This window comes from Choloepus didactylus, chromosome 2 (genome assembly GCF_015220235.1).
Source record: "Choloepus didactylus isolate mChoDid1 chromosome 2, mChoDid1.pri, whole genome shotgun sequence".
In the NCBI taxonomy this organism is placed as follows: domain Eukaryota; kingdom Metazoa; phylum Chordata; class Mammalia; order Pilosa; family Megalonychidae; genus Choloepus; species Choloepus didactylus.
The window spans coordinates 89,705,818-89,730,902 of record NC_051308.1 but is presented as its reverse complement, the minus strand read 5'-3'; the positions used below and the strand labels follow the sequence as shown (position 1 = coordinate 89,730,902).

The following is a 25,085-nucleotide window of genomic DNA, read 5'->3' as shown; positions in this document are numbered from 1 at the left end:
ATAGGTAGGGCTGGGCTCTCCCCCACACCCCAGAAGTGGTATGTTGTTTAATCTTTCTTTACTTTAGCACTGTTCACTGCTCGTAAATAGACATCTATATTGTCATTTTCAGTGGTTGCATAGTATTCTACTGTTCACCTGTAGCAAAAAATATTAAACAGTCTCTTAGTATTGGACATTTGATTTGTTTACTATTTTTTGCCTTTATAAACAATACTGTATTAAAACATTCTTGATGTTAAAATATTTTTGAAGCCCTGTCATTTCTGGCTCTACTGGATGTTATATTTCTTTCAACAAAGAAGTCAGACATATTTACAAACTGGTAAGCAATGGTACATTCTTCTCTGATTCTCACTATTAATTTGACTTTCTTAATCTTGACAATAATACTCATATGGAGGATTATCACACTTTATGGTATATATTTTTTTCCCGCCATCAATTTTAAAAGCTATTTCACATGAAGCTGCTTTGAGATGCCCTTCAAAATAAATTATATATGTGCTCCATCAGGGAGGCTTAGTTGAAATTTTCAGAAAGAAAACATTTTCACAGAAATAAGAAAAATTTAACAAAAGAAGTTCTTGATGCCTATTCCTAAGCAGTAGCCCTTGTCTAGAATATTCACCTCTCTCTTGTTCTTGAAAACTTGCTTCTCACATGAAATCTTTCCCAACTTGCTAGAAATTTTTTTTCTACTTTGTTTCCTCAATGCAATTTCCATGATTTCTTCCTTAAACATCAGTCCATTTTTTTCTGCACAAAATATAAACTCCATAGTTACTGTTTTTTTGTTTGTTTTATTTTCTGTTTCATTAATTTCTGCTATTATCTTTATTATTTTCTCTACTTTCTTTGGACAAATCCAGTTATTTTCTGGCTTCTTGAGCTGAATATTTAATTTCTCTTTTCAATCTTTTTTTCAAAAATAAATGCATTTAAATCTTTACATTTATCTTAGATTAACTCTTTAGCTACATCCCACAATTTTAACTTGTAATATTTTTGCCATGCAGTTCTAAGCATTTCAGAATTTCCGTTGCGATTTCTTTAACCCTTGAATTTGTTAGAAATATAACTTTTAGTTTCCAAACTTATTCTTTATATTTTATTATTGATTTATAATAATTTGTACTGTAGTCAAGGGATATGATCTGCACAATACTGATTTTCTGAAAGTTTTGAGACTTCTTTGAGGATATCATAGTCAGCATTCGCAAATAATTCTCATATGCCTTCAGCACAAATTCTTTTGAATACAAGATTTTAAACCACTCTATCAGATAAAGCTTTTAAATCATGTTGGGAAAATCTTCTAAGTCTTTTTTATTATTATTTTTCATCAAGCATTTTCTAATAGAAGTGTGTTAAAATTTCCCATTATGGTTGTGAATTTGCCAATTTCTCTTTTAAATTCTGTCATATTTTGCTGTTATATGGTCTGAGGCTATGTTGATAAATTCATAATTATTTTTATGCTCTTTGTGGATTGTTCTTTTTTTTTTGTTATGCAATTTTATTGAGATATATTGACATACCAGATAATCATCCAAAGTGTACAATCAGTGGTTCATGGTATCATCATATAGTTGTGCATTCATTACCACAATCAGTTTTTGAACATTTTTCATTACTCCAAAAAAATTAAATAAATAAAAATAAGAATAAAAATGAAAAAGAGCACCCAAAACATCCCTTACTTCCTTTCCCCCCTAAATTTATTTATTTTTTGTCTTTATTTTCTTTCTCATCTGTCCATACACTGGATAAAGGGAGTGTCAGTTGCAAGGTTTTCATAATTACACAGTCACACCATATAAGCTATATAGTTATACAGTCATCTTCAAGAATCAAGGCTACTGGATTACAGTTCAACAATTTCAGTTATTTCCTTCTAGCTATTCTAATACACTAATAACTAAAAGGGAATACCTATAAAATGCATAAGAATAACCTCCAGAGTGACCTCTTCATTCCATTTGAACTCTCTCAGCCACCGAAAGTTTATTTTGTTTCATTTCTCTTTCCCCTTTTAATCCAAGAAGCCTTTCTCAATCCCATGATGCCAGGGCGAGGCTCATCCCTGGGAGTCATGTCTCACATTGCCAGGGGCATTTTACATCCCTGGGAGTCATGTCCCGTGTAGTGGGGAGGGCAGTGAGTTTACCTGCAAAGTTGGCTTAGAGAGAGAGGCCACATCTGAGCAACAAAAGATGTTCTCTGGGGGTGGCTGTTAGGCATAATTATAAGTAGGCTTAGCTTCTCCTTTGCAGGAATAATTTTTATAAAAGCAAGCCCCAAGGTGGAGGTCTTGGCCTATGAAATTGGTAGCCCCCAACATTTGTGAGAACATTATAAATTCCTCAGGTAGGGGAGTTTAATATTTCCAGTTTTTCCCCAGTCCCTCAAGGGGGCTTTGCAAATACATTTTTATTCTCTGTCCATATTACTCTGGGATGTATTGGGCTTCATGCTAACCTGTACAAATCAACCATATCTCACCCCCCTATTCAAGGTTCCGTGTAATTATGGTGTTTGAATAAACTGACCATACAAGTTAAATTATATACTGTGCTAAAAAAATATATAGATTTTCCACCAAATAAACATCTCTTCCTTTGATCTCACATAGAAATTGAAGTTTTAAAACACAGTCAATATCATCCTTTTCCCTTTGGTTTACCTTAGTCCTAACCAAGTCCATTTTGTTCATATCTCTAATTAAAGTCTGGTCTCTTTTACAGCTTCTTTATCATTTGCTGTATGGGATAATGCTGACATTCATAGCTGCTGAACTCTGGCGCTGAGTCTCACATGTCACACAGATACCCTAAGTTCCAGGGACTGACCAGGTTATAAACAAACAACATTTCAGAATTTAGAAATAACTATTACAACTCATGAATAGATGTGACTACTCTCAGAGCTTACAATCTAGGAACCATTACCATAAGCTTTCCCCTGATAACCTGTCTTCTCAGAGTTTGCACATTATAGTTAGTCCATTTTAGTGAGGCGTTATAATGTGTATCTTTTCGATTCTGGCTTATTTTACTTGACATACTGTCCTCAAGGTCCATTCACCTAGTTGAATACCTCACAACTTCATTTCTTCTTGCTGCTGCTTAATATTCCATTGAATTTTTATAGCACACTTCACCATTCCATTTGTTGGTCAATGTACCCTTAGGTCACCTCCATCCATTGCAAATTGTGAATACTGCCACCGTAAATACCAGTATGCAATGTCCGTTCACATCCCTCCTCTCAGTTCTTCCAAGTATATACCCAGTAATGGGGCTGCAGGACCGTATGGCAACCCCATAGTTAGCTTTCCTGTGGAACCACCACATTGCCCTCCAGATGAGCTGCACCATTCTACTTCCCTATAAACAGGGAATAGGTACATCCCTCTCTGCATATTTTCTCCAGGAAATATCCCTCTGTTTATTTTTTAAACAATTTTATTCACACACCATACAATCCATTCTAAGTAAACAATCAGTGGTTCCTGGTATAGTCACATAGTTATGCATTCACCTCCACAACCTATATGAGGATATTTCCATTTCTTTCACAAAGAAAGAGGAAAAGGAGAAAAAAACGAAGAATAAAAATATAAGAGACAGAAGAAAAATAAAAATCAAATGAAATACAGTGAAAAGGTCAGGCAACAACACCACCACTAAGTCCCATATTACTCCCTTATAACCCGCTCTTGCAGACACTTAGCTTTTGTATATTGCTCTGTTACAATTAACAGAAGGGAATATAGTTTTCCCAGACCATTAGCTATAGATTCTAGTTTGCATTGATTGTATTTTTGCCCTTGTATCATCCAGTTTTCAATACCTTGCAATATTGACATTCATTTGTTCTCCCTCTTTTAAAAACATTCTTATGTTTGTAGTTTAGTCACTATCATTGATCGCTCCAGGTTTCAGTAAGTTATACAATCCCAATCTTTATCTTCTATCTTTCCTTCTGGTGTCCTACATGCCCCCTAGCCTTCCTCTTTCAACCGTACTCACACTCATCTTTGTTCAGAGTACTTACAGTATTGTTCTGCCATCACATGGTATTATGCTACCCATTTCTGGATCTATACAGTCAATCCTGTTTACTCTTATGTACTCCTTCAGCATCAAATGCCCAATTTCTAATCTCTTTTTATGTCCTGATAACCTGAGTTCTCAACTTTAACTCTCAAATTTCACTCATCAGTGTTAGTTCATATTAGTGAGTCCATAGAGTACCCATCCTTTTTTCTATCTAATTTCACTCAACATAATATCCACTATCTACTATTTTGACTTTTGGAATTTATATGGCTTATTTTATTTTATTTTATTTTATATTTTAATTTTATTTCCCCCCCCCCCCTCTTTTTACTCTTACTGATATTCTTCATTTGTACTCTCCTCTCCAAGCCTCTCTCTCTTGTCTTTTCCTATAGGCTTGTAGTGCTCCCTTTACTATTTCTTATAGAGCAGGATTCTTGTTCACAAACTCTCTGTGTCTGTCTGAAAATATTTTAAACTCTCCCTCATTTTTGAAGGACAGTTTCACCAGATATCGAATTCTTAGTTGGCAGTTTTTCTCTTTCAGTATCTTAAATATATCATATCACTGCCTTCTCTCCTCCATGGTTTCTACTGAGAAATAGAATAGAATAGTCTTATTGAGCCTCCTTTGTATGTGATGGATCACTTTTCTCTTGCTGATTTCAGAATCCTCTCTTTGTCTTTGACATTTGATAATCTGATTAGTATGTGTCTTGGAGTAGGTCTATAGGGATCTGTTTGGGATATGCTGCACTTCTTCGCTCTGCAATTTTTATGTCTTTCATAAGAGAGGGAAATTTTCAGTCATTATTTCCTCCATTATTGTTTCTTTCCTTTTGCCCTTCTCTTCTCCTTCTGGGACACCCGTGACATGTATATTCTTGTGCTTCTGTTGTCATTCAGTTCCCTGAGACCCTGTTTGTATTTTTCCATTCTTTTCCCTATCTGTTCTTTTGTTTGTAGGATTTCAGATGTCCTGTCCTCTAGTTCCTGAATCCTTTCTCCTGCCTCTTCAGATCTGCTGTTGTATGGCTCCATTGGGTTTTTCTTCTCTTCTATTGGGTGTTTCATTCCCATAAGTTCTGCCAATTGTTTTCTCAGACTTTCAAGTTCTTCCTTATGTTCAACCACTGTCTTCTTTATGTCCTTCATTTCTTTTATCATACCTTCCCTCAAATTGTTGATTTGATTTTTGAATTGATTTAGCATATTTGTTTGAAGATCTTTAACTAGTTGTTTCATCTCCTGTCTCTCATTTGAAGTGTAAGTTTGTTCCTTTGACTGGGCCATATCTTCATTTTCTTCTTGTGTCAGTTGTAATTTTTTGTTGTCTAGGCATCTGGTTTCCTTGATTATGCCAATCAGATTTTCCCAGACCAGACAGGCCCAGTTCTCATTAAGAGGTGTAATCAGTATCAACTTTCCCTTAGGATGAGACCCAGAAAGTTGTCATACTTTCTTGTGAGGCCTCTGAATGTTGGCTTTTCCTATCCTGCCTAGCAGGTGACACTTGTCAGCCACAGGTCACCACCATCACAAAGAGGTGCATTGTGTTTAATTCTTAGTTGACCCTATCCCTGCAAGGGGCTGAGGGTGTCAGAAGCCAAGCTTAAGCTGTTTCTGTAATTTTTCACCCCATGACCTAGGGTCTGAGTTTTCTGAGGGAGGGCAGCCACTTGAACTAGGCTCTGCCTCCCCATTTTCTTAAGGAAGATAAGACCTTTAGGGATTTATCTCCTACATTTGACTTCTTCCTTTGTCTCTTTAACTATCTTAACTTCACCCTTGCCTGGGTCAGAGCTGACAACTGAAAATGCCTAAGGCTTTGTCTTATGAGCTACTTAGAATGAGAAGGAAAAAAAGGAAAAAAGAAAAGATTTCCTTTTTCAGAGCCATTCCCCAGCTTCCCAGTTACCAGTTAAGAACCAGAGTTGGTGCCGGTTCCGTGTGCCCCTTTTCTTGGCACACAGCCCTTTTTCGGTATTCTGAACTCAGCTGAATCCAAAAGCCTCTGTTTTTATTTATTTATGTATATATTTTTTTCTGCCATCCCTGCCTCCTCTCTACTGTGAGAATCTTTCAGGTTCCTTTCTTGCTTGCTCTGCGGTTGTCTGTGCTCATAGCTTGTTTTCAGTAGTCCAAATTCGTTAACTAAAACCACAGTTGGAATTTGGTTGAGCTACCTTACCTTCCTCCTAGTAGACTGCTTCTTTTTCTCACAGGGATGTGTTTCAGCTCAGCCTGCCATGCCAGTTGAGGAGGGGTGCCAGCTCCACAGTTGGGGAGCTTTACTTATAGTTCTTATGCTGAGATCTCAGCCATTCTACCCATTCCAAACACAATGTGTGTTTGGTCACAGATGTTCCCCAACAGTTGTTCCAGACTATTTTCTAGTTCTTGGCCATATGCTGGTTGCTCTAGGGGACTAGCTAAATTCCACACGTCCCTTTGCTGCCATCTTGCCCCACCTCTGTACTATAATTCTTTATATGGCTCTTTTCTTGGTAGCTCTAAGGATTGAAGTCTCTGTTTCTTGAATATAATAGAAATGCAATAAAAATTTGCATGGTTTAAATTAATCACTTAACTTTTCATGCTGAGTCCTTTTTTAAACCTATTTTTTTAATGCAGTAGGCATTTTAATTATTGATTATTTGCTAAATGATTGGATGATACACCCTGAAATTTGACTTATGGTTCAGAATTAATTCTTGAAAATAGTGAATAAATAACAATTTTTTTTGTAATTTAAGATGATTGCAACAGATATAAATTAAAGATTATTTTGTCTCAAGACCCCTGTAGTATCCTTATCCGTTAGAGATTACTGCAGTGCTGTAAACATTGTAATAATAATAATAAATTTGTTCCATTTACTTTGGTAAATGAAATCTGAGTTCAAACCCAGGTCCTCCTCTCTCCAAAATCCATATATTTTAACATTAGTCATTCATTTAACAGATATTCACTGAGTACCTACTATGTGTCAGGTGCTATATTATTTGTGGTTGAAATCAACATAGTCCTTGCCCTCGTCGTGCTACTATCTTGTGGATGAGACAGTCACTAAACAAATAAATATAAAAACAGATGTGTAATTACAGAATATGATTAGTCTAAGTGAAGCGGAAGGACAGGGTATGATGAAAAACAAAAATAATGGGAACCTAGTTTAGATTGGGAATTCTGGAAGACATCTTTGGGGAAGTGACATTTGAGGTAGGACTCCAAGATGGATGGGGGTTAGCAAAGATAGGAGAAAAAGCTCTGTTAGTAGAGAGAAGAGGATGTCCCAAAGCCTTGAGTTGGTAAAATGTTTAAAGTACTCAAGTAGCTGAAACCAGGCCAGTGTGGCTGGAATGTAATAAAAAGCTTTAGGTGTGAGATGAAGCTGGAGAGAGAGGCAGGGACCTGTTTATCTAGGCCATGCTGGGGAATTATGTTGGTTAATTTTGAGAGTTGCCTTAATTTTCCTTCTAAAAGAAATTGAGCATAAACAATTTATAAGATAAATAGTTATCTCCTTGCATGGATTAGTTGATAGGCATAGCTATTATCTCTTTGACACAGTGTAGGTTCTAAAGGATCTAGCATCACTTGCTTATCTATTTTCCCAAGAACCTATAGTGCCTCAGGTTTTTCTGATAAAAAAAAATTGAATTCTCCCAAAATGGTTGTAGATTTCATTGTATTGGTTAAAATAAAACTAGGGGGATCATATATTTAGAATATCTTCTGAAGAACTATGGTGGCTAGGTTTATGCGTCCACTTGGCCAGGTAATTGTGCCCAGTTGTCTGGTCAAGGAAGCACAGGCCTAACCATTACTGCAAGGACATTTTGTTACTGGTTAGTAAACCAGAAGGCTGGTTTATTAAATCATCAGTCAATTGGCTGCAGCTGTGACTCCTTACATATGCAGTCAGCTAAGGGAGTGTCTTCTGCAATGAGAGAATCCAATCAGTTGGATTTAATCCGAACAGTTGAAGACTTGTAAGGGAGAAGAGAGAACTTTTCACTTCTTCAGCCAGCCAGCCTCTCCTGGGGTGTTCATTGAAAACCTTCATTGGAGTTGCCAGCTCGTGGCCACACAGTTTGGACTCATGCATCCCCACAGTTGTGTGAGACACTTTTATAAAATCTCATATTTACAGATATGTCCTGTTGATTTTATTTCCCTAGAGAACTTTGACTAATACAGGAACAATGCCCTTTAAAAGTTATTTTTTAAACCATATACATGTCGCAGAGTAAACACTTAATCTCTTTTAATGAACCAGTGAAATACTAACTTTCAGTATTTGCTTCAAGTTTTAAATATTGAAACATATGTTATGTCTTTCACAGTCTGAGGGAAAAGGCCACACCAATGCTGGAGATGCAATATATGAGGTGGTGAGTCTACAGCGAGAGTCTGAGAAGGAGGAAGCAATCACTCCTACTAGTGGAGGGGGTCCACTGTCACCCCAGGAGGATGAACTAGAAGAGGGTAAGAAGTTGTACTTATTCAGTCCTATTTTTTTAGATAGCATCTTTGCTGTATAATTCTCAAAGGTGTATGTATGTGTATGTGTTTTCAGTGTGGGGGGTGGTGGTGGCAGAAAGGGTTGCCAATGAGTAGTGATGTGGTTATTCCGAGTCTCTGCAAATTTTAGGCTAGATTTGGTTCCACAACATATAGAAGGGAATTTGGTTCATTTGGTTCCTTGGTCACATGGTCACCAGTACTACTTACACAGCTATTTAAATTTGACAGCATTACTATGCTACATTTTTGCTGCCTATTTTATTTCACTGAAATATTTTTGAAATGTTTAATGAGAAGTTTCAAATTCTTTTCAGTATTTTTAGAATTTTTGTGATATGTCATTTGGCGTTATTCAATTCTGACTTGTCTTTTTTGTTGTTGGTTTGTTAATTGCGACTTCTTTTTTTGAAATTGTGTGATGTTTGCTCTGTTTATTACATGGATGCTGCTAAAAGGTGTTAACCGACCTCATGAGAGTCACACAGCATTTGGCTCTGTGTTCAGTACTTTTTAGATAGAAACTAGAACTAATTGGCAGATCTTTACTTTAAGCCCTTTTATTATCTGCTTATAGATAGGGTTTATTAAAAGTAAATATCTGAATTTACATCATCTTTGAAAAAAACTATCTTAGAATTCTTTTTGTTAAATCATTCCTTTCTTTTATTGCTATAAAAATAATAGTAGCTAATACTTGTTGAGATCTTACTATATGCTAGGTATCATTCTAAGTGTTTCAAATGTGTTAACTCCTTTAATTCAATCCTATGTGTATTCTTATTAATTTGGTTTTAGGGATGAGAAACTGAGGCACAGAGAGGATAAACCACTTGCTTAAGATCAGTTGCTAGAAGTGAAAATCTGAAATACGAACCCAGGCTGTCTTGACTCTAAAGCTCATTCTTTTAACTATCAAACAATTCTGCCAAGTTAGCCAAATGACTAAAACATCTAAGCAACTCACTTTCTGTCTGTATTGATTTACCTATTCTGGGTATTTCATATAAATGAAATCTTTCAAAATGTGACTGTTTGTGTCTGGCTTCTTTTAGTTTGCATAATGTTTTCAAAGTTCACCCATGTTGTAACATGTATCGGTATTTCATTTCTATTTATGACTGAATAAAATTTCATTGTATAGATATACCACATTTTGTTTATCCATTCATTAGTTGTTTCCCCCTTTTGCTGTTGGTAATAGCGCTGCTATGAAGATATGTATACAAATATTTGTTTGACTCCGTGTTTTTGTTTCTTTTGGGTATATACATAGAAGTAGAGTTGCTGGGTCATATAGTAATTACGTGTTTAACTTTCTGAGGAATCACCTAACTTTTCCACAGTGGCTGTACCATTTTACATTCCCATTAGCAATGTATGAGGATTCTAATTTCTCTACATCCTCGCAACACTTGTTTTCCATTTTTTTTTTAATAGCCATCGTAGTAGATGTGAAGTGGTTTTGATTTGCATTTCCCTGATGTTGAGCATCTTTTATGTACCTGTTGGCCATTTGTATATTTTTATTAGAGAAATGTCTATTCAAATTTTTTGCCCATTTTCAAACTGGATTGTTTTTCTTTTTGTTGTTGAGTTGTAAGAGTTTTTTATATATTCTGGGTACTAGATTCTTGTCAGATATATGATTTCTAAATATTTTCTCCCATCTGTTGGTTGTCTTTTCACTTTCTTGATAGTGTCCTTGGCACAAAAGTTTTTACTTTGATGAAATCCAATACTTTTTTTTTCATTTATTACTTGTTCTTCCGGTGTCATATCTAAGAATCTGGTGACAAATCCAAGATTATCAAGCTTTACTCTTATGCTTTATTCTAAGAATTTTATAGTTTTAGCTGTTACATTTAGGTCTTTGATTCACTTTGAGTTAATTTGTGTATGTGTTGTGATATAGGGGTCCACTTTTCTTTCTTTCTTTTTTTTTTTTTTTGCATGTGACTATACAGTTGTTCTAGTTTGCTAATGCTGCTGGAATGCAAAACACCAGAAATGGATTGGGGTGTTTTTTTTTTTTAATCTTCATTTTATTGAGATATAGTCACATACCATGCAGTCATGCAAAACAAATCGTACATTCGATTGTTCACAGTACTATTACATAGTTGTACATTCATCACCTAAATCAATCCCTGACACCTTCATTAGCACACACACAAAAATAACAAGAATAATAATTAAAGTGAAAAAGAGCAATTAAAGTAAAAAAGAAAACTGGGTACCTTTGTCTGTCTGTCTGTCTGTTTGTTTCATTCCCCTATTTTTCTACTCATCCACCCATAAACTAGACAAAGGGGAGTGTGGTCCTTATGGCTTCCCCAATCCCATTGTCACCCCTCATAAGCTACCTTTTTATACAATTGTCTGCGAGATTCATGGGTTCTGGGTTGTAGTTTGATAGTTTCAGATATCTACCACCAGCTACCCCAATTCTTTAGAACCTAAAAAGGGTTGTCTAAATTGTAAGAGTGCCCACCAGAGTTGACCTCTCGGCTCCTTTTGGAATCTCTGTGCCACTGAAGCTTATTTCATTTCCTTTCACATCCCCCTTTTGTTCAAGAAGATGTTCTCTATCCCACGATGTCGGGTCTAGATTCCTCCCCGGGAGTCATATTCCACGTTGCCAGGGAGATTCACTCTCTTGGGTGTCTGATCCCATGTAGGGGGGAGGGCAATGATTTCACCTTTCAAGTTGGCTTAGCTAGAGAGAGAGGGCCACATCTGAGCAACAAAGAGGCATTCAGGAGGAGGCTCTTAGGCACAATTACAGGGAGGCCTAGCCTCTCCTTTGCAGCAACAGTCTTCGCAAGGGTAAATCCTGTGGTAGAGGGCTCAACCCATCAAATCACCAGTCCCCTATGTCTGTGGTCATGTTAGCAACCATTGAGTTGGGGTAAGCCAATACCCTGCATTCTCCACAGGCTCCTCAAGGGGGCTCTACATATTTTTTACCTTGTTTTTTTTTTTTAACTTTTTTTTTTTTTAAATCAACTGTATGAAAAATAAAAAAATAAAGAAAAATAATTAAAAAAAAATACAGTAAAAGAACATTTCAAAGAGACCATAACAAGGGAGTAAGAAAAAGACAACTAACCTAAGATAACTACTTTACTTCCAACATGTTCCTACTCTACCCCAAGAAAGTTACCTAATATAGCAACATTTCTGTGAACTTGTTCCTACTATACCCATCAGAAATTAACAGACCATAGTCATTCCTGGGCATTCCCAGAACGTTAAATTTACCCATGATAGCTTATCTGTTCTTCTTGGATTATTGTTCCCCCTTCCTTAATTGTTCTCTATTGTTAGTTCCCCTACATTCTACATTATAAACCATTTGTTTTACATTTTTCAAAGTTCACATTAGTGGTAGCATATAATATTTCTCATTTTGTGCCTGGCTTATTTCGCTCAGCATTATGTCTTCAAGGTTCATCCATGTTGTCATATGTTTCACGACATCGTTCCTTCCTACTGCCGTGTAGTATTCCATTGTGTGTATATACCACATTTTATTTATCCACTCATCTGCTGAAGGACATTTGGGTTGTTTCCATCTCTTGGCAATTATGAATAATGCTGGTATGAACATTGGTGTGCAGATATCTGTTCGTGTGACTGCTTTCTGATCTTCCGGGTATATACCAAGAAGTGCAATCGCTGGATTGAATGGTAACTCTATATCTAGTTTCCTAAGGACCTGCCAGACTGAGTTCCAGAGTGGCTGAACCATTATACAGTCCCACCAACAATGAATAAGAGTTCCAATTTCTCCACATCCCCACCAGTATTTGTACTTTCCTGTTTGTTTAATGGCAGCCATTCTAATTGGTGTGAGATGGTATCTCATTGTGGTCTTAATTTGCATCTCTCTAACAGCTAGTGAAGCAGAACATTTTTCATGTGTTTCTTGGCCGTTTGTATTTCCTCTTCAGAGAACTGTCTTTTCATATCTTTTGCCATTTTATAATTGGGCTGTCTGTACTATTGTCATTGAGTTGTAGGATTTCTTTGTATATGCAAGATATCAGTCTTTTGTCAGATACATGGTTTCCAAAAATTTTTTCCCATTGAGTTGGCTGCCTCTTTACCTTTCTGAGAAATTCCTTTGAGGTACAGAAACTTCTAAGCTTGAGGAGTTCCCATTTATCTATTTTTTCTTTTGTTGCTTGTGCTTTGGGTGTAAAGTCTAGGAAGTGGCCGCCTAATACAAGGTCTTGAAGATGTTTTCCTGCATTATGTTCTAGGAGTTTTATGGTGTTTTCTTTTATATTGAGATCTTTGGTCCATTTTGAGTTAATTTTTGTGTAGGGTGTGAGGTAGGGGTCCTCTTTCATTCTTTTGGATATGGATATCCAAATCTCCGAGCCCCATTTGTTGAAAAGATCATTATGACTCAGTTCAGTGACTTTGGGGGCCTTATCAAAGATCAGTCGGCCATAGATCTGGGGGTCTATCTCCGAATTCTCAATTTGATTCCATTGATCTATATGTCTATCTTTGTGCCAGTACCATGCTGTTTTGACAACTGTGGCTTTATAATAAGCTTCAAAGTTAGGGAGTGTAAGTCCTCCCACTTCATTTTTCTTTTTTAGAGTGTCTTTAGCAATTCGAGGCATCTTCCCTTTCCAAATAAATTTGATAACTAGCTTTCCCAAGTCTGCAAAGTAGGTTGTTGGGATTTTGATTGGGATTGCATTGAATCTGTAGATGAGTTTGGGTAGAATTGACATCTTAAGGACATTTACCCTTTTTATCCATGAACATGGAATATTTTTCCATCTTTTAAGGTCCCCTTCAATTTCTTTTAGTAGAGTTATGTAGTTTTCTTTGTATAGGTCTTTTACATCTTTGGTTAAGTTTATTCCTAGGTACTTGATTTTTTTAGCTGCTTTTGAAAATGGTACCTTTTCTTGAGTGTCTCTTCAGTTTGTTCATTTCTAGCATATAGAAACATTACTGACTTATGTGCATTAATCTTGTATCCCGCTACTTTGCTAAATTTGTTTATTAGCTCTAGTAGCTGTATCGTTGATTTCTCAGGGTTTTCCAGATATAAGATCATATCATCTGCAAACAATGACAGTTTTACTTCTTTTCCAATGTGGATGCCTTTTATTTCTTTGTCTTGCCAGATTGCCCTGGCTAGCACTTCCAGCACAATGTTGAATAACAGTGGTGATAGTGGGCATCCTTGTCTTCTTCCTGATCTTAGAAGGAAGGTTTTCAGTCTCTCACCATTGAGTACTATGCTGGCTGTGGGTTTTTCATATATGCTCTTTATCATATTGAGGAAGTTTCCTTCAATTCCTACCTTTTGAAGTGTTTTTATCAAAAAGGGATGTTGGATTTTGTCAAATGCTTTTTCAGCATCTATTGAGATGATCATTTGATTTTTCCCTTTCGAATTGTTAATGTGTTGTAATACATTGATTGATTTTCTTATGTTGAACCATCCTTGCATGCCTGTAATGAACCCCACCTGGTCATGGTGTATGATTTTTTTAATGTGTCTTTGGATTCGATTTGCAAGTATTTTCTTGAGGATTTTTGCATCTATATTCATTAGGGAGATTGGCTGGTGGTTTTCCTTTTTTTGTAGCATCTTTGCCTGGTTTGGGTATTAGAGTTATGTTAGCTTCATAAAATGAGTTAGGTAGTGTTCCGTTTTCTTCGATGTTTTGAAACAGTTTGAGTAAGAGTGGTGTCAGTTCTTTCTGGAAAGTTTGGTAGAATTCCCCTGTGAAGCCATCTGGCCCTGGGCATTTATTTGTGGGAAGCTTTTTGATGACTGATTGGATCTCTTTGCTTGTGATTGGTTGGTTGAGGTCTTCTATTTCTTCTCTGGTCAGTCTAGGTTGTTCATATGTTTCCAGGAAATTGTCCATTTCCTCTACATTATCCAGTTTGTTGCCATACAGTTGTTCATAGTATCCTCTTATAATTTTTTTAATTTCTTCAGGATCTGCAGTTATGTCACCTTTTTCATTCATTATTTTGTTTATATGGGTCTTCTCTCTTTTTGATTTTGTCAGTCTAGCTAGGGGCTTGTCAATCTTGTTGATCTTCTCAAAGAACCAACTTTTGGTGATATTTATCCTCTCTGTTGTTTTTTTGTTCTCTATGTCATTTATTTCTGCTTTAATCCTTGTTATTTCTTTTCTTGTACTTGGTTTAGGATTGGTTTGCTGTTCATTTTCTAGCTTCTTCAGTTGATCCATTAGTTCTTTGATTTTGGCTCTTTCTTCCTTTTTAATATATGCATTTAGTGGTATAAATTTCCCCCTCAGTACCGCTTTTGCTGCATCCCGTAGGTTTTGGTATGTTGTATTCTCATTTTCATTCGTCTCCATATATTTAGCAATTTCTCTTGCTATTTCTTCTTTAACCCACTGATTGTTTAGAAGTGTGTTGTTTAACCTCCAGGTATTTGTGAATTTTCTAAGTCTCTGATGGTTATTGACTTCTAATTGTATTCCATTGTGGTCAGAGACTGCTTTGAATAATTTCAATCTTTTTAAATTTATTGAGCCTTGTTTTATGTCCCACCATATGATCTATTCTGAAGAAAGTCCTGTGAGCCCTAGAGAAGTATGTGTGTCCTAGTGATTTGGGATGTAATGTTCTATATTTGTCTGTTAAATCCAATTTATTTATCAGATTGTTTAGGTTTTCAATTTCCTTATTGGTCTTCTGTCTGGTTGATCTATCTGTAGGAGAGAGTGATGTGTTGAAGTCTCCCACAATTATTGTGGAAACATCAATTGCTTCCTTTAGTTTTGCCAGTGTTTCTCTCATGTATTTTGTGGCACCTTGATTGGGTGCATAGACATTTATGATTGTTATTTCTTCTTGCTGAGTTGCCCCTTTTATTAGTATGTAGTGGCCTTCTTTGTCTCTCAAAACATCCCTGCATTTAAAGTCTATTTTATCTGAGATTAATATTGCTACACCTGCTTTCTTTTGGCTGTAGCTTGCATGAAATATTTTTTTCCATCCTTTCACTTTCAATTTCTTTGTGTCCCTGTGTCTAAGATGAGTCTCTTGTATGCAACATATTGATGGTTCATTTTTTTTAATCCATTCTGCAAATTTGTATCTTTTAATTGGGGAGTTTAATCCATTTACATTCAACGTTATAACTGTGAAGGCATTTCTTGAATCAGCCATCTCATCCTTTGGTTTATGTTTGTCATATTTTTCCCCTCTGTCTATTAATATCCTTAATGTACCCATACTGAATCTCTTTAGTATTGAACCTTTCTCCAAGTCTCTCTGTCCTTTCTTTGTTTCTCTGTCTGTAGGGCTCCCTTTAGTATCTCCAGTAGGGCAGGTCTTTTGTTAGCAAATTCTCTCAGCATTTGTTTGTCTGTGAAAAATTTAATCTCTCCCTCAAATTTGAAGGAGAGCTTTGCTGGATAAAGTATTCTTGGTTGGAAATTTTTCTCACTCAGAATTTTAAATATATCGTGCCACTGCCTTCTCGCCTCCATGGTGGCTGCTGAGTAGTCACTACTTAGTCTTATGTTGTTTCCTTTGTATGTGGTGAATTGCTTTTCTCTTGCTGCTTTCAGAACTTGCTCCTCTTCCGTGTTTAACAGTGTGATCAGAATATGTCTCAGAGTGAGTTTATTTGGATTTATTCTATTTGGAGTTCACTGGGCATTTATGATTTGTGTATTTATGGTGTTTAGAAGATTTGGGAAGTTTTCCCCAACAATTTCTTTGAATACTCTTCCTAGACCTTTACCCTTTTCTTCCCCTTCTGGAACACCAATGAGTCTTATATTCGGACGTTTTATTTTATCTATCATATCCCTGAGGTCCATTTCAATTGTTTCATTTTTTTTCCCCATTCTTTCTTTTGTGCTTTCATTTTCCATTCTGTCATCTTCCAGGTCACTGATTCATTGTTCAACTTCCTCTAGTCTTGTACTATGAGTGTCCAGAATCTTTTTAATTTGGTCAACAGTTTCTTTAATTTCCATAAGATCATCTCTTTTTTTATTTAGTCTTGCAATGTCTTCTTTATGCTCTTCTAGGGTCTTCTTGATATCCTTTGTATCCCATACTATTGTCTCATTGTTCATCTTTAGTTCTTTGATTAGTTGCTCTAGGGACCGTGTCTCTTCTGATCTTTTGATTTGGGTTCTTGGGCTTGGGTTATCCATATTGTCTGGTTCTTTCACATGCTTTTTAATTTTCTGTTGTTTTTGGCCTCTTGGCATTTGCTGAACTTGATAGGGTTCTTTTAGGATTTGTAGACCAATTGAAGTCCTTGTCTCTAATTTATCAGATCTACAGCTTCGTGGAGTACACTTTCTCTAACTAACCAGCAGGTGGCACCCACGAGCCACCTGTTCTCCAGAAGCCAGTTCTTCCCTGCTTTGCCTTTGTGGTGAGTGGGGGCGTGAGTCTTGTGGGGTCGAATTGGTGTACCAAACTTGCGTGTGTAGTTGGTATTGCCCGCCCTGTATATGGGGCATGTGTCTGGGCGGTCAGGAAAGGGGGGTGGCTCTAACAATCAAATTTCCCTGGTGTTCCTGGAGTTTTAAAGCTGCTGCAATAGTCTAATCCTTCAGTTCAGTCCTGCCACAGTTTGTTTCTGCCACTGACCCATAAGTCCTTGGAATTGGCGTATGGCTCTTGAGACTTGCGAGTGGGTCCCTCTTCCAGGCCGTGCACCCTCTGGTCCTCTGTTGAGGGATGACTGTGCTATGTCACAGGTGAGTGCCATCCCCCCAGGGCGGTTCTGGGCTGCTGGGCTATGTAGGGAGTCTCCCAGTCTGCTGAAATGATGGCTGAATGGGGCTTTGTTAATTCACACTGGTCCACCTTCCCAACTCTGGGACAACCAACTGAGGTTGCAGGGAAGGCTAATGTCCACACCCAATTTTGTGGTGTGTGGCTGTTATTTGAAGCACTTCCGTCACACTGGGTTGTCTGGGGCAGCTCTGGGCTATGGGGCTGGCGACAAGCAGGAGTGTTTCCTGTCTACCAGGATGATGGCTGTGAGCGGACACCCTCCTTTTCTTGGGAGTTGTGGTGTTTAGTGAATTTTCTCAGCCACTGGATGATTGCCCTTTGTCTCAGAGCTCTCTTAGTTCTGCTCTTGTCTTGACCTGCCCAAATTGCAAGTCTTTGAGGCTTTCTGTATTGGACTTCTTAGAGTAATAGTTTTAGAAACAGAAAAAAAAAAGATAAAGAAAAAAAAAAAGCCGTCCTGGCAGATCTAATGGGTTATTGAAATGCTAAGAGACAAAACAATTAGGGCCATTAAGGAAAGATCCAGCAGGCAGAGAGATCAGTTTTTCTTCGGGATTTGCATATAAGCCTCAGAGCCTGAGCTCTGCCCTTCCCCTTTCTATGTTCACCAGAACTCCAAAAAGCCTCCGCTTTTATTTTGAAGTTTTTGTTGCTGTTTTTTGCTATGCCTGTCTCCTCTCTGCTGGGCTGGCTGCTCTCAGATTCTCTGGTGTCTGGTCTCAGTCTATCTATGGTTTGAGTTTGGATCAGTAGAATGGGTTTCTGATAAGAGCTGCCACTGCAGTTCTCCCTTCTCCTTCCAAGCGCTGACGGCCCCTCCTCCCATGGGACTGAGCCTGGCAGGGAGGGGCGCAGGTACCCTGGCCGCAAAAACTTACAGTTTTCGCTGATCTCAGCAGTTCGACGTGTTCATGAGTGTTGTATGAAATATGCCCAAAGTCAAATTGCTCTTTGGTGTCCAGTCCACGCAGTTCCTGGCTTTCTACCTACTTTCCTGGAGGAGTAACTAAAACATACAGCTCACCAATCCACCATCTTGGATTTGCTTTTATAAAGGGGGTTACACAGTTACAGTCTTAAGGCCTTAAAGTGTCCAAGGTAACAGATCACCAATAAGGTACCTGCACTGGAGGATGGCCAATGGTGTCTAGAAAACCTCTGTTAGATGCGAAGGCATGTGGCTGGTGTCTGCTCGATAGTTCTCGTTTCAAAATGGCTTTCTTCCAGGACTTTCCTCTCTAGGGTGTAGTTCCTCAAAAATGTCACTCTTAGTTGCTCTTGGGGTGTTTGTCCTTTCTTAGCTTCTCCGGACGAAGAGTCTGCTTTCAACGGCCATCTCCAAAATGTCTCTCATCTGCAACTCAGCTCCTGTGGATTGTTCAAAATGTTCCTCTTGGCTGTAGCTCCTCTTCAAAATGTCACTCTCAGCTGCACTGAGTTCCTTCTGTTTGTCAGCTCATTTATGTGACTTCTATATGATTTAATTTAGACCCACCCTGAATGAATGGGGTAATACCTCCATGGAAGTTATCCCATCAGTGTCATCACCCACAGTTGGGTGGGACACATCTCCATGGAAATGCTCAAAGAATTACAATCTAATCAACAATGATATGTCTGCACACACAAGATTACATCAAAGTTAATGGCATTTTGGGGGACATAATACATTCAAACCGGCACAACAGTTGTCTTAGCACCGTTTGTTGAAGAGACTATTCTTTCACCATTGAGTGATTTTGGCACCCTTGTTGAAAATCAATTTATCATATACCTGTGCGTTTATTCCTGGAATCTCAATTCTATTCCTTTGGCCTGTATGTCTATCTTTAAGCCAGTACCAATCTGTTTTGATTTGTTTAGTTTTGTAGTAAGTTTTGCAATTGGGAATTGTGAGTCCTTCAACTTTGTTCCTTTTTTCAAGATTGTTTTTGCTACTCTGGGTCCCTGGCTCTACTCAGGGTCCTTTGCAAGTTTATATGAATTTTAGGATCAGCTTTTCTGTTTGCAAATAATTTCATTGGGATTTTGAGGGATTGCATTAATTAATAATTAGTTGTTTCAATTCCTGTATCTCTGCTGAGGTGTAAGTTTGTTCCTTTGACTCGGCCATATCTTCGTTTTTCCTAATGTGACTCATAATTTTTTGTTGTCTAGGCATCTGGTTTCCTTGATTACCCCAGTCAGATTTTCCCAGATCAGACAGCCCAGGTCTCAGGAGGAAAATATAATCAGTATCAAATTTCCCTTAGGAGCAGGTTGTCAGACTTTCCTGTGAGGCCTCTAGACTCAGTGCTTTTCCTGTCCTGTCCAGCAGGTGGCACTTGTGAGCCTCAGCTCCCCAGTAGTGTAAAGAGGTGTGATCCCTTTAATTCTCAGTGGACCCTGTCCTGGCCAGGGACTGAGAATGTCAGAAGCCAAGCTTAAGTTGTTTCTGTTCCCCCCGCCACAGGCTCTGGGTTCTGAATTCTCCTAGGGAGGGCCGCCACTTGAGCTGGGCTCCACCCCTCTTTTCTTAGGGAAGATACACCCTTGGGAGTTAGCTTCCACACCTGAATTCCTCCTTTGTCTCACTGACTCTGTTAACTCTACCCTTGCCTGGGTCAACACTGACAGCTGAAAATGCCCGAGGCTTTCTCTAATGAGCTTCTTAGGATGAGAGAAAAAGAATAGGAAAATGAGTGAAAGCCCCTTTTCAGAGCCCAGCCCCCAGTTTCGCTGGTTGACCATGTTGTTACCCGGTTCTCTGTCCCTTTTCTTGGGACATGACTGTTTTCTAGTATTCTGAGCTCAGCCATCTCCAAAAGCCTCTGTTTTTATTTATTTATGTATTTTTTTTTTCTGTCAGCCCTGCCTCCTCTCTGCTGGGAGGAACCTCAGTTTCCTTTCCTGTTTGCTCTGGGTTTATCTGTGCTTGTAGCCTGTATTTAGTAGTCCAAATTTGTTAATTAAAACTGCAATTAGAGCTTGGTTGAGCTGCATTCCCTTGCTTTGGCAGGGACTGTTTCTTTCTTTCACAGCGAACTTTTGCAACTCAGCCTGCCATGCCAGTGAGGGAGGGTCGCCAGATCCAGTTTGGATAACTTTACCTAGAGTTGCAGGCTGCTATCTCAGCCATTCCACCCATTTCAGGCTGGTGTACAATGTGTGAACAGTCACAGATGTCCCCCAACAGTTGTTCCAGACTCTTTACTAGTTGTTCCTGGCTATTTAGTAGTTGCTCTAGATGACTAACTAAATTCCACACCTCTGTATGCTGCCATCTTTCCCTGCCTCCCAAGGGGTTGCGTTGAACTGTAGATCTCTTTGACTAGTGTTGGAGATTAAATCATGTCCCCTACAAGAGACATGTTCAAGTCCTAAAACCCTGGTTCTGTGGGTGTGAAGACATTTGAAGTAGGTTCTGTAAAGATGTTATTATTAATTAAGATGTAGACTCATTTGTGAATAGAATCCTTTGAAGATCTTATTTAGATGAGGCCAGTTGAATCAGGGTGTTCCTTAATCCAAATGACAAGAATCCTTTTAAGCAAAGGAAATTCAGATACGGTCATTCAGCTAAAGCTGCAGGAGGAGATCAAGAAGACTGATTGCCATGTGATGGAGGAAGCAGAGATGAAAGTCAAGGAACCCCAAAGATTATGGCAAGCTAACCCCAGAACACTACAGACTTTGAGAGAAAGTATGGGTTGTCTTGACCTTGATTTTGGACTTACAGCCTCCAAACATGCGAGCCAATAAATCCCTGTTGTTTATGCCAGGCAGTGTGTGGTATTTTTCATAGCAGCCCTGGCAAACCAAGACAGGTAGCATTGTCATCTTAACAATATTAAGTCTTCCAATCCATAAAGATGGCATACCTGTCCATTCCATAGGTCTTCTTTAATTTGGATGCCTTTTATTTCTTTTTCTTGCCTAATTGCTCTAGTTAGAATTTCCAGCATGAAGACAAACAGTAGTGACAGTGGGCATCCTAGTCTTGTTCCCAATCTTAGAGGGAAAACTTTCAGTCTTTCACCCTTGAGTATGACATTAGTTATGGGTTTTTCATATATGCCCTTTATCATGTTGAGGAAGTTCCTTCTATTCCTATCTTTTGAAGTGTTTTTGTCAAGAAAGGATGATGGATTATGTAAAATTCCTTTTCTGTGGCTATTAAGACGATCATATGGTTGTTTTTTTTTTTTGCCCTTTGATTCATTAACATGGTTTATTACATTAATTGATTTTCTTGTGTTCAACAATGCTTGCATACCTAGGATAAAACCCACTTGATCATGGTATATAATTAATTTAATGTTCTGTTGGATTTGATTTGTTAGTATTTTGTTGAGGATTTTTGCATCTCTATTCAATAGAGAAATTGGTCTATAATTTTCTTTTCTTGTAGTATCTTTGTCTGGCTTTGGTGTTAGGGTGATGTTGGCTTCATAGAATGAATTGGGTAGCATTCCCTCCTCTTCAGTTTTTTTCAAGGAATTTGAGCAGGATTGGTATTAATTATTCTTGGAATACTTGGTAGAATTCACCTTTGAAGCCATTTGGTCATGGGCTTTTATTTGCAGGGAGGTTTTTGATGACCATTTCAATCTATTTATTTGTGATTGGTTTGTTGAGATCTTCTATTTCTTGTAGGGCCAGTGTAGGTTTTTCATATATTTCTAGGAAGTTGTCAATTTCATCTGAGTTGTCTAGTTTGTTGCCATACAGTTGCTCATAGAATCTTTTTATGATCTTTTTTATTTCTATGGGGTCAGTAGAAATGTCCCCCCTCTCATTTCTGATTTCATTTATTTGCATCTTCTCTCTTTTTTTCTTTGTTAGTCTAGCTAAGGGTTTGTGAATGTTATTGATCTTCTCAAAGAATCAGCTTCTGGTTTTGTTGATTCTATTTTTTATTCTCAATTTCATTTATTTCTGCTCTATTCTTTGTTATTTCTTTATTTCTGTTTGTACTGGGTTTAGTTTGATGTTCTTTTTCTAGTTCCTCCAGGTGTGCAGTTAGGTCTTTTATTTTAGCTTTCTTCTTTTTTAATGTAAGCATTTAGGGCTATAAATTTCCCTCTCACCACTGCCTTAGCAGCATTCCATAAGTTTTGATATGTTGTGTTCTGATTTTCATTTGTCTCAAGATACTTGATTGCTCTTGACCCACTTATTGTTTAAGAGTATGTTGTTTAATTGCCAGAAATTTGTGAATTTTCCAGTCCTTTACCTGTTATTTATTTCCAGCTTCTTTCCATTATGGTCAAAGAAAATGCTTTGTGTAAATTCAGTCTTTTAAAATTTATCAAGACCTGTTTTTTGGTCCAATGTGTAGTCTATCCTGGAGAATGATCCGTGAGCACTTGAGAAGAATGTGTATCCTGCTGTTTTTGGTGCAATGTTCTGTAAATGTCCATTAGGTTTAGTTCATTTATCATATTGCTCAAGTTCTCTGTTTCCTTTTTGATCCTCTGTGTAGATGTTCTATCTATTGATGAGAGTGATGTATTGAAATCTCCAACTATTATTGTAGAGACATCTATTTTTTCTTTCACTGTTGCCAAGGCTTGTCTCATATATTTGGGGGCACCCTGGTTAGGTGCATAAATATTTATGATTGTTACTTATTCTTGGTGGATTGCTTCTTTTATTATATATAGTGTCCTCCTTTGTCTCTTTTAACAGTTTTGCATTTAAAGTCTATTTTGTTCAGTATTAGTATAGCTGTTCCTGTTCTTTTCTGTTACTGCTTGTGTGGAGTATCTTTTTTGGACTTTCAACCTATTTGTGTCTTTGAATCTAAATTTAGTCTCTTGTAGACAGCATATAGGTTGAACATATTTTTTTATTCATTCCTCCAGTATTTTGATTGGGGAATTTAATCCATTAACATTCAGTATTATTACTGTAATGGCAGTGCTTTCTTCACCCCTTTTAATCTTTGTTTTTATATGTTGTTTTGGTTTGCTAAAGCTTCCAGAATGCAATATACCAGAAATGGGTTGGCTTTTCCAGTGGAGATTTATTAGGTTATGAATTTACAGTTCTAAGGCCATGAAAATGTCCAAATTAAGGCATCAAGAGGTGTATACCTTCTCTGTGGAAAGGCTGCTGGCATCTGGGGTTCCTCTGTGACATGGGAAGGATCATAGTGATGTCTGCTGTTTCTTCTCTCCTGGGTTCTGGTTTCAGTGGCTTTCTTTGTCAGCTCCTGTAGGTCCCTGCTTATTTCTCCCAGGGCATTTCTCTCTCAGTTGTCTGGACTTTTACTGTCCTTTATCCTCTTCACAAGGACTCCAGTAAAGGATTAATACCCACTTTGAATGGGCTGGGTCACATCTCAATTGAAATAGCCTAACCAAAAGTTCTCACTTATAATAGGTCTGCCCCCGCAAGAATGGATTAAAAGAATGTAATCTTTTCTGGGGTACGTAACAGATTCAAACCAGCACAAATGTCATATCTTATTTTTATCTCTCTCTCTCTCTCTCTCTCTTTTTTTTTTTTTTACCTTTTTAGTTACCCTTACTGATATTCTTCATTTCTATACTCTCCTCCAAACGTCTCTGTCCTGTCTTTTCTTTTCAGCCTGTAGCATTCCTTTTAGTATTTCTTGTAGGGCAGGTCTCTTGTTGACAGTCTCTGTCAGTTTCTGTTTATCTGTGAATATTTTAAACTCTCCCTCATATTTGAAGGACAGTTTTGCTAGATAAAGAATTCTTGGCTGACAGTTTTTCTCCCTTATTATCTTAAATATATCATACCACTGCCTTTTTCCTTTCTGATAATAAATCGGTACTTAGTCATATCAGTCTTTCCTTTTATGTGATGAATTGCTTTTCTCTTGCTGCTTCCAGAATTCTCTCTTTGTCTTTGGCATTTGACATTCTGATTAGTGTATTCAGGTAGGTCTATTGGATTTATTCTGTTTGGAGTATGTTGCACTTCTTAGACTTGTATATTGATGTCTTCCATAAGAGTTGGGAAATTTTGGGCTATTATTTCTTCAAATATTCTTTCTGGCCCCTTTCCCCTCTCTTCTCCTTCAGGGACACTCATGACACATATTTGTATACTACTTCTTCTCATTCAATTCCCTGAGACTCTGGTCAAGATTTTCCTTTCTTTCCTCTATCTTTACTTTGCAAGATTTTGGATGTTCTTTCCTCTAGTTTGCTGATTCTTTCTTCTGCCTCTTCAAATTTGCTGTTGTATGTCTCCATTGTATTTTTTTAATCTTATATTGTACCTTTAATTCCCATAAGTTCTACTATTTTTGTGTGTTCATGCTTTCAAATTCTTCTTTATGTTCACCGAGTGTCTTCTTTATATCCTTTATCTGTTTTGCCACCTTTTCCATCATCTCTTTAAATTGAATTATGAGATTTGTTTGAATGTCATTAATTAGTAGTTTTGACTCATGTGTCTTGTCAGAATTTTTAGTTTGTTCCTTTGACTGGCCATATCTTCCTGTTTCTTTGTATAGTTTGTAATTTTTTGCAGGTGTCTTGTCATCTGATTTTCTTGAAGAGACAGTTTTGGAGGTTAGTTACTCCCTCTTGCCTAGGGTTTTCTTGTTGATTGGCTTTGTGTTATAATCTTCCTTGCACTTGGTTCAACTTATTCTAGACCTTTAGACTAGCTCCTGTTTCACTGATCAGAATTTTTTCAGCTCTTATTCATCTAATCCTTGCCTTGAATATATGGTATGATTTTTGACAT

The 25,085-nt window shown here is 37.5% G+C and overlaps 1 protein-coding gene across 6 annotated transcripts in view; it reads left to right on the top strand.

Annotated features, from left to right (window-relative positions):
• RABGAP1L (RAB GTPase activating protein 1 like) overlaps positions 1 to 25,085 on the top strand; it is an 891,828-nt gene that overhangs the window by 174,767 nt on the left and 691,976 nt on the right. For all 6 annotated transcript variants that reach the window (XM_037825297.1, XM_037825298.1, XM_037825302.1 and 3 more), the window contains one exon: positions 8,414 to 8,555. In XM_037825297.1, the coding sequence (XP_037681225.1) occupies positions 8,414 to 8,555 (142 nt within the window). The remainder of the gene's footprint in view (positions 1 to 8,413; positions 8,556 to 25,085) is intronic.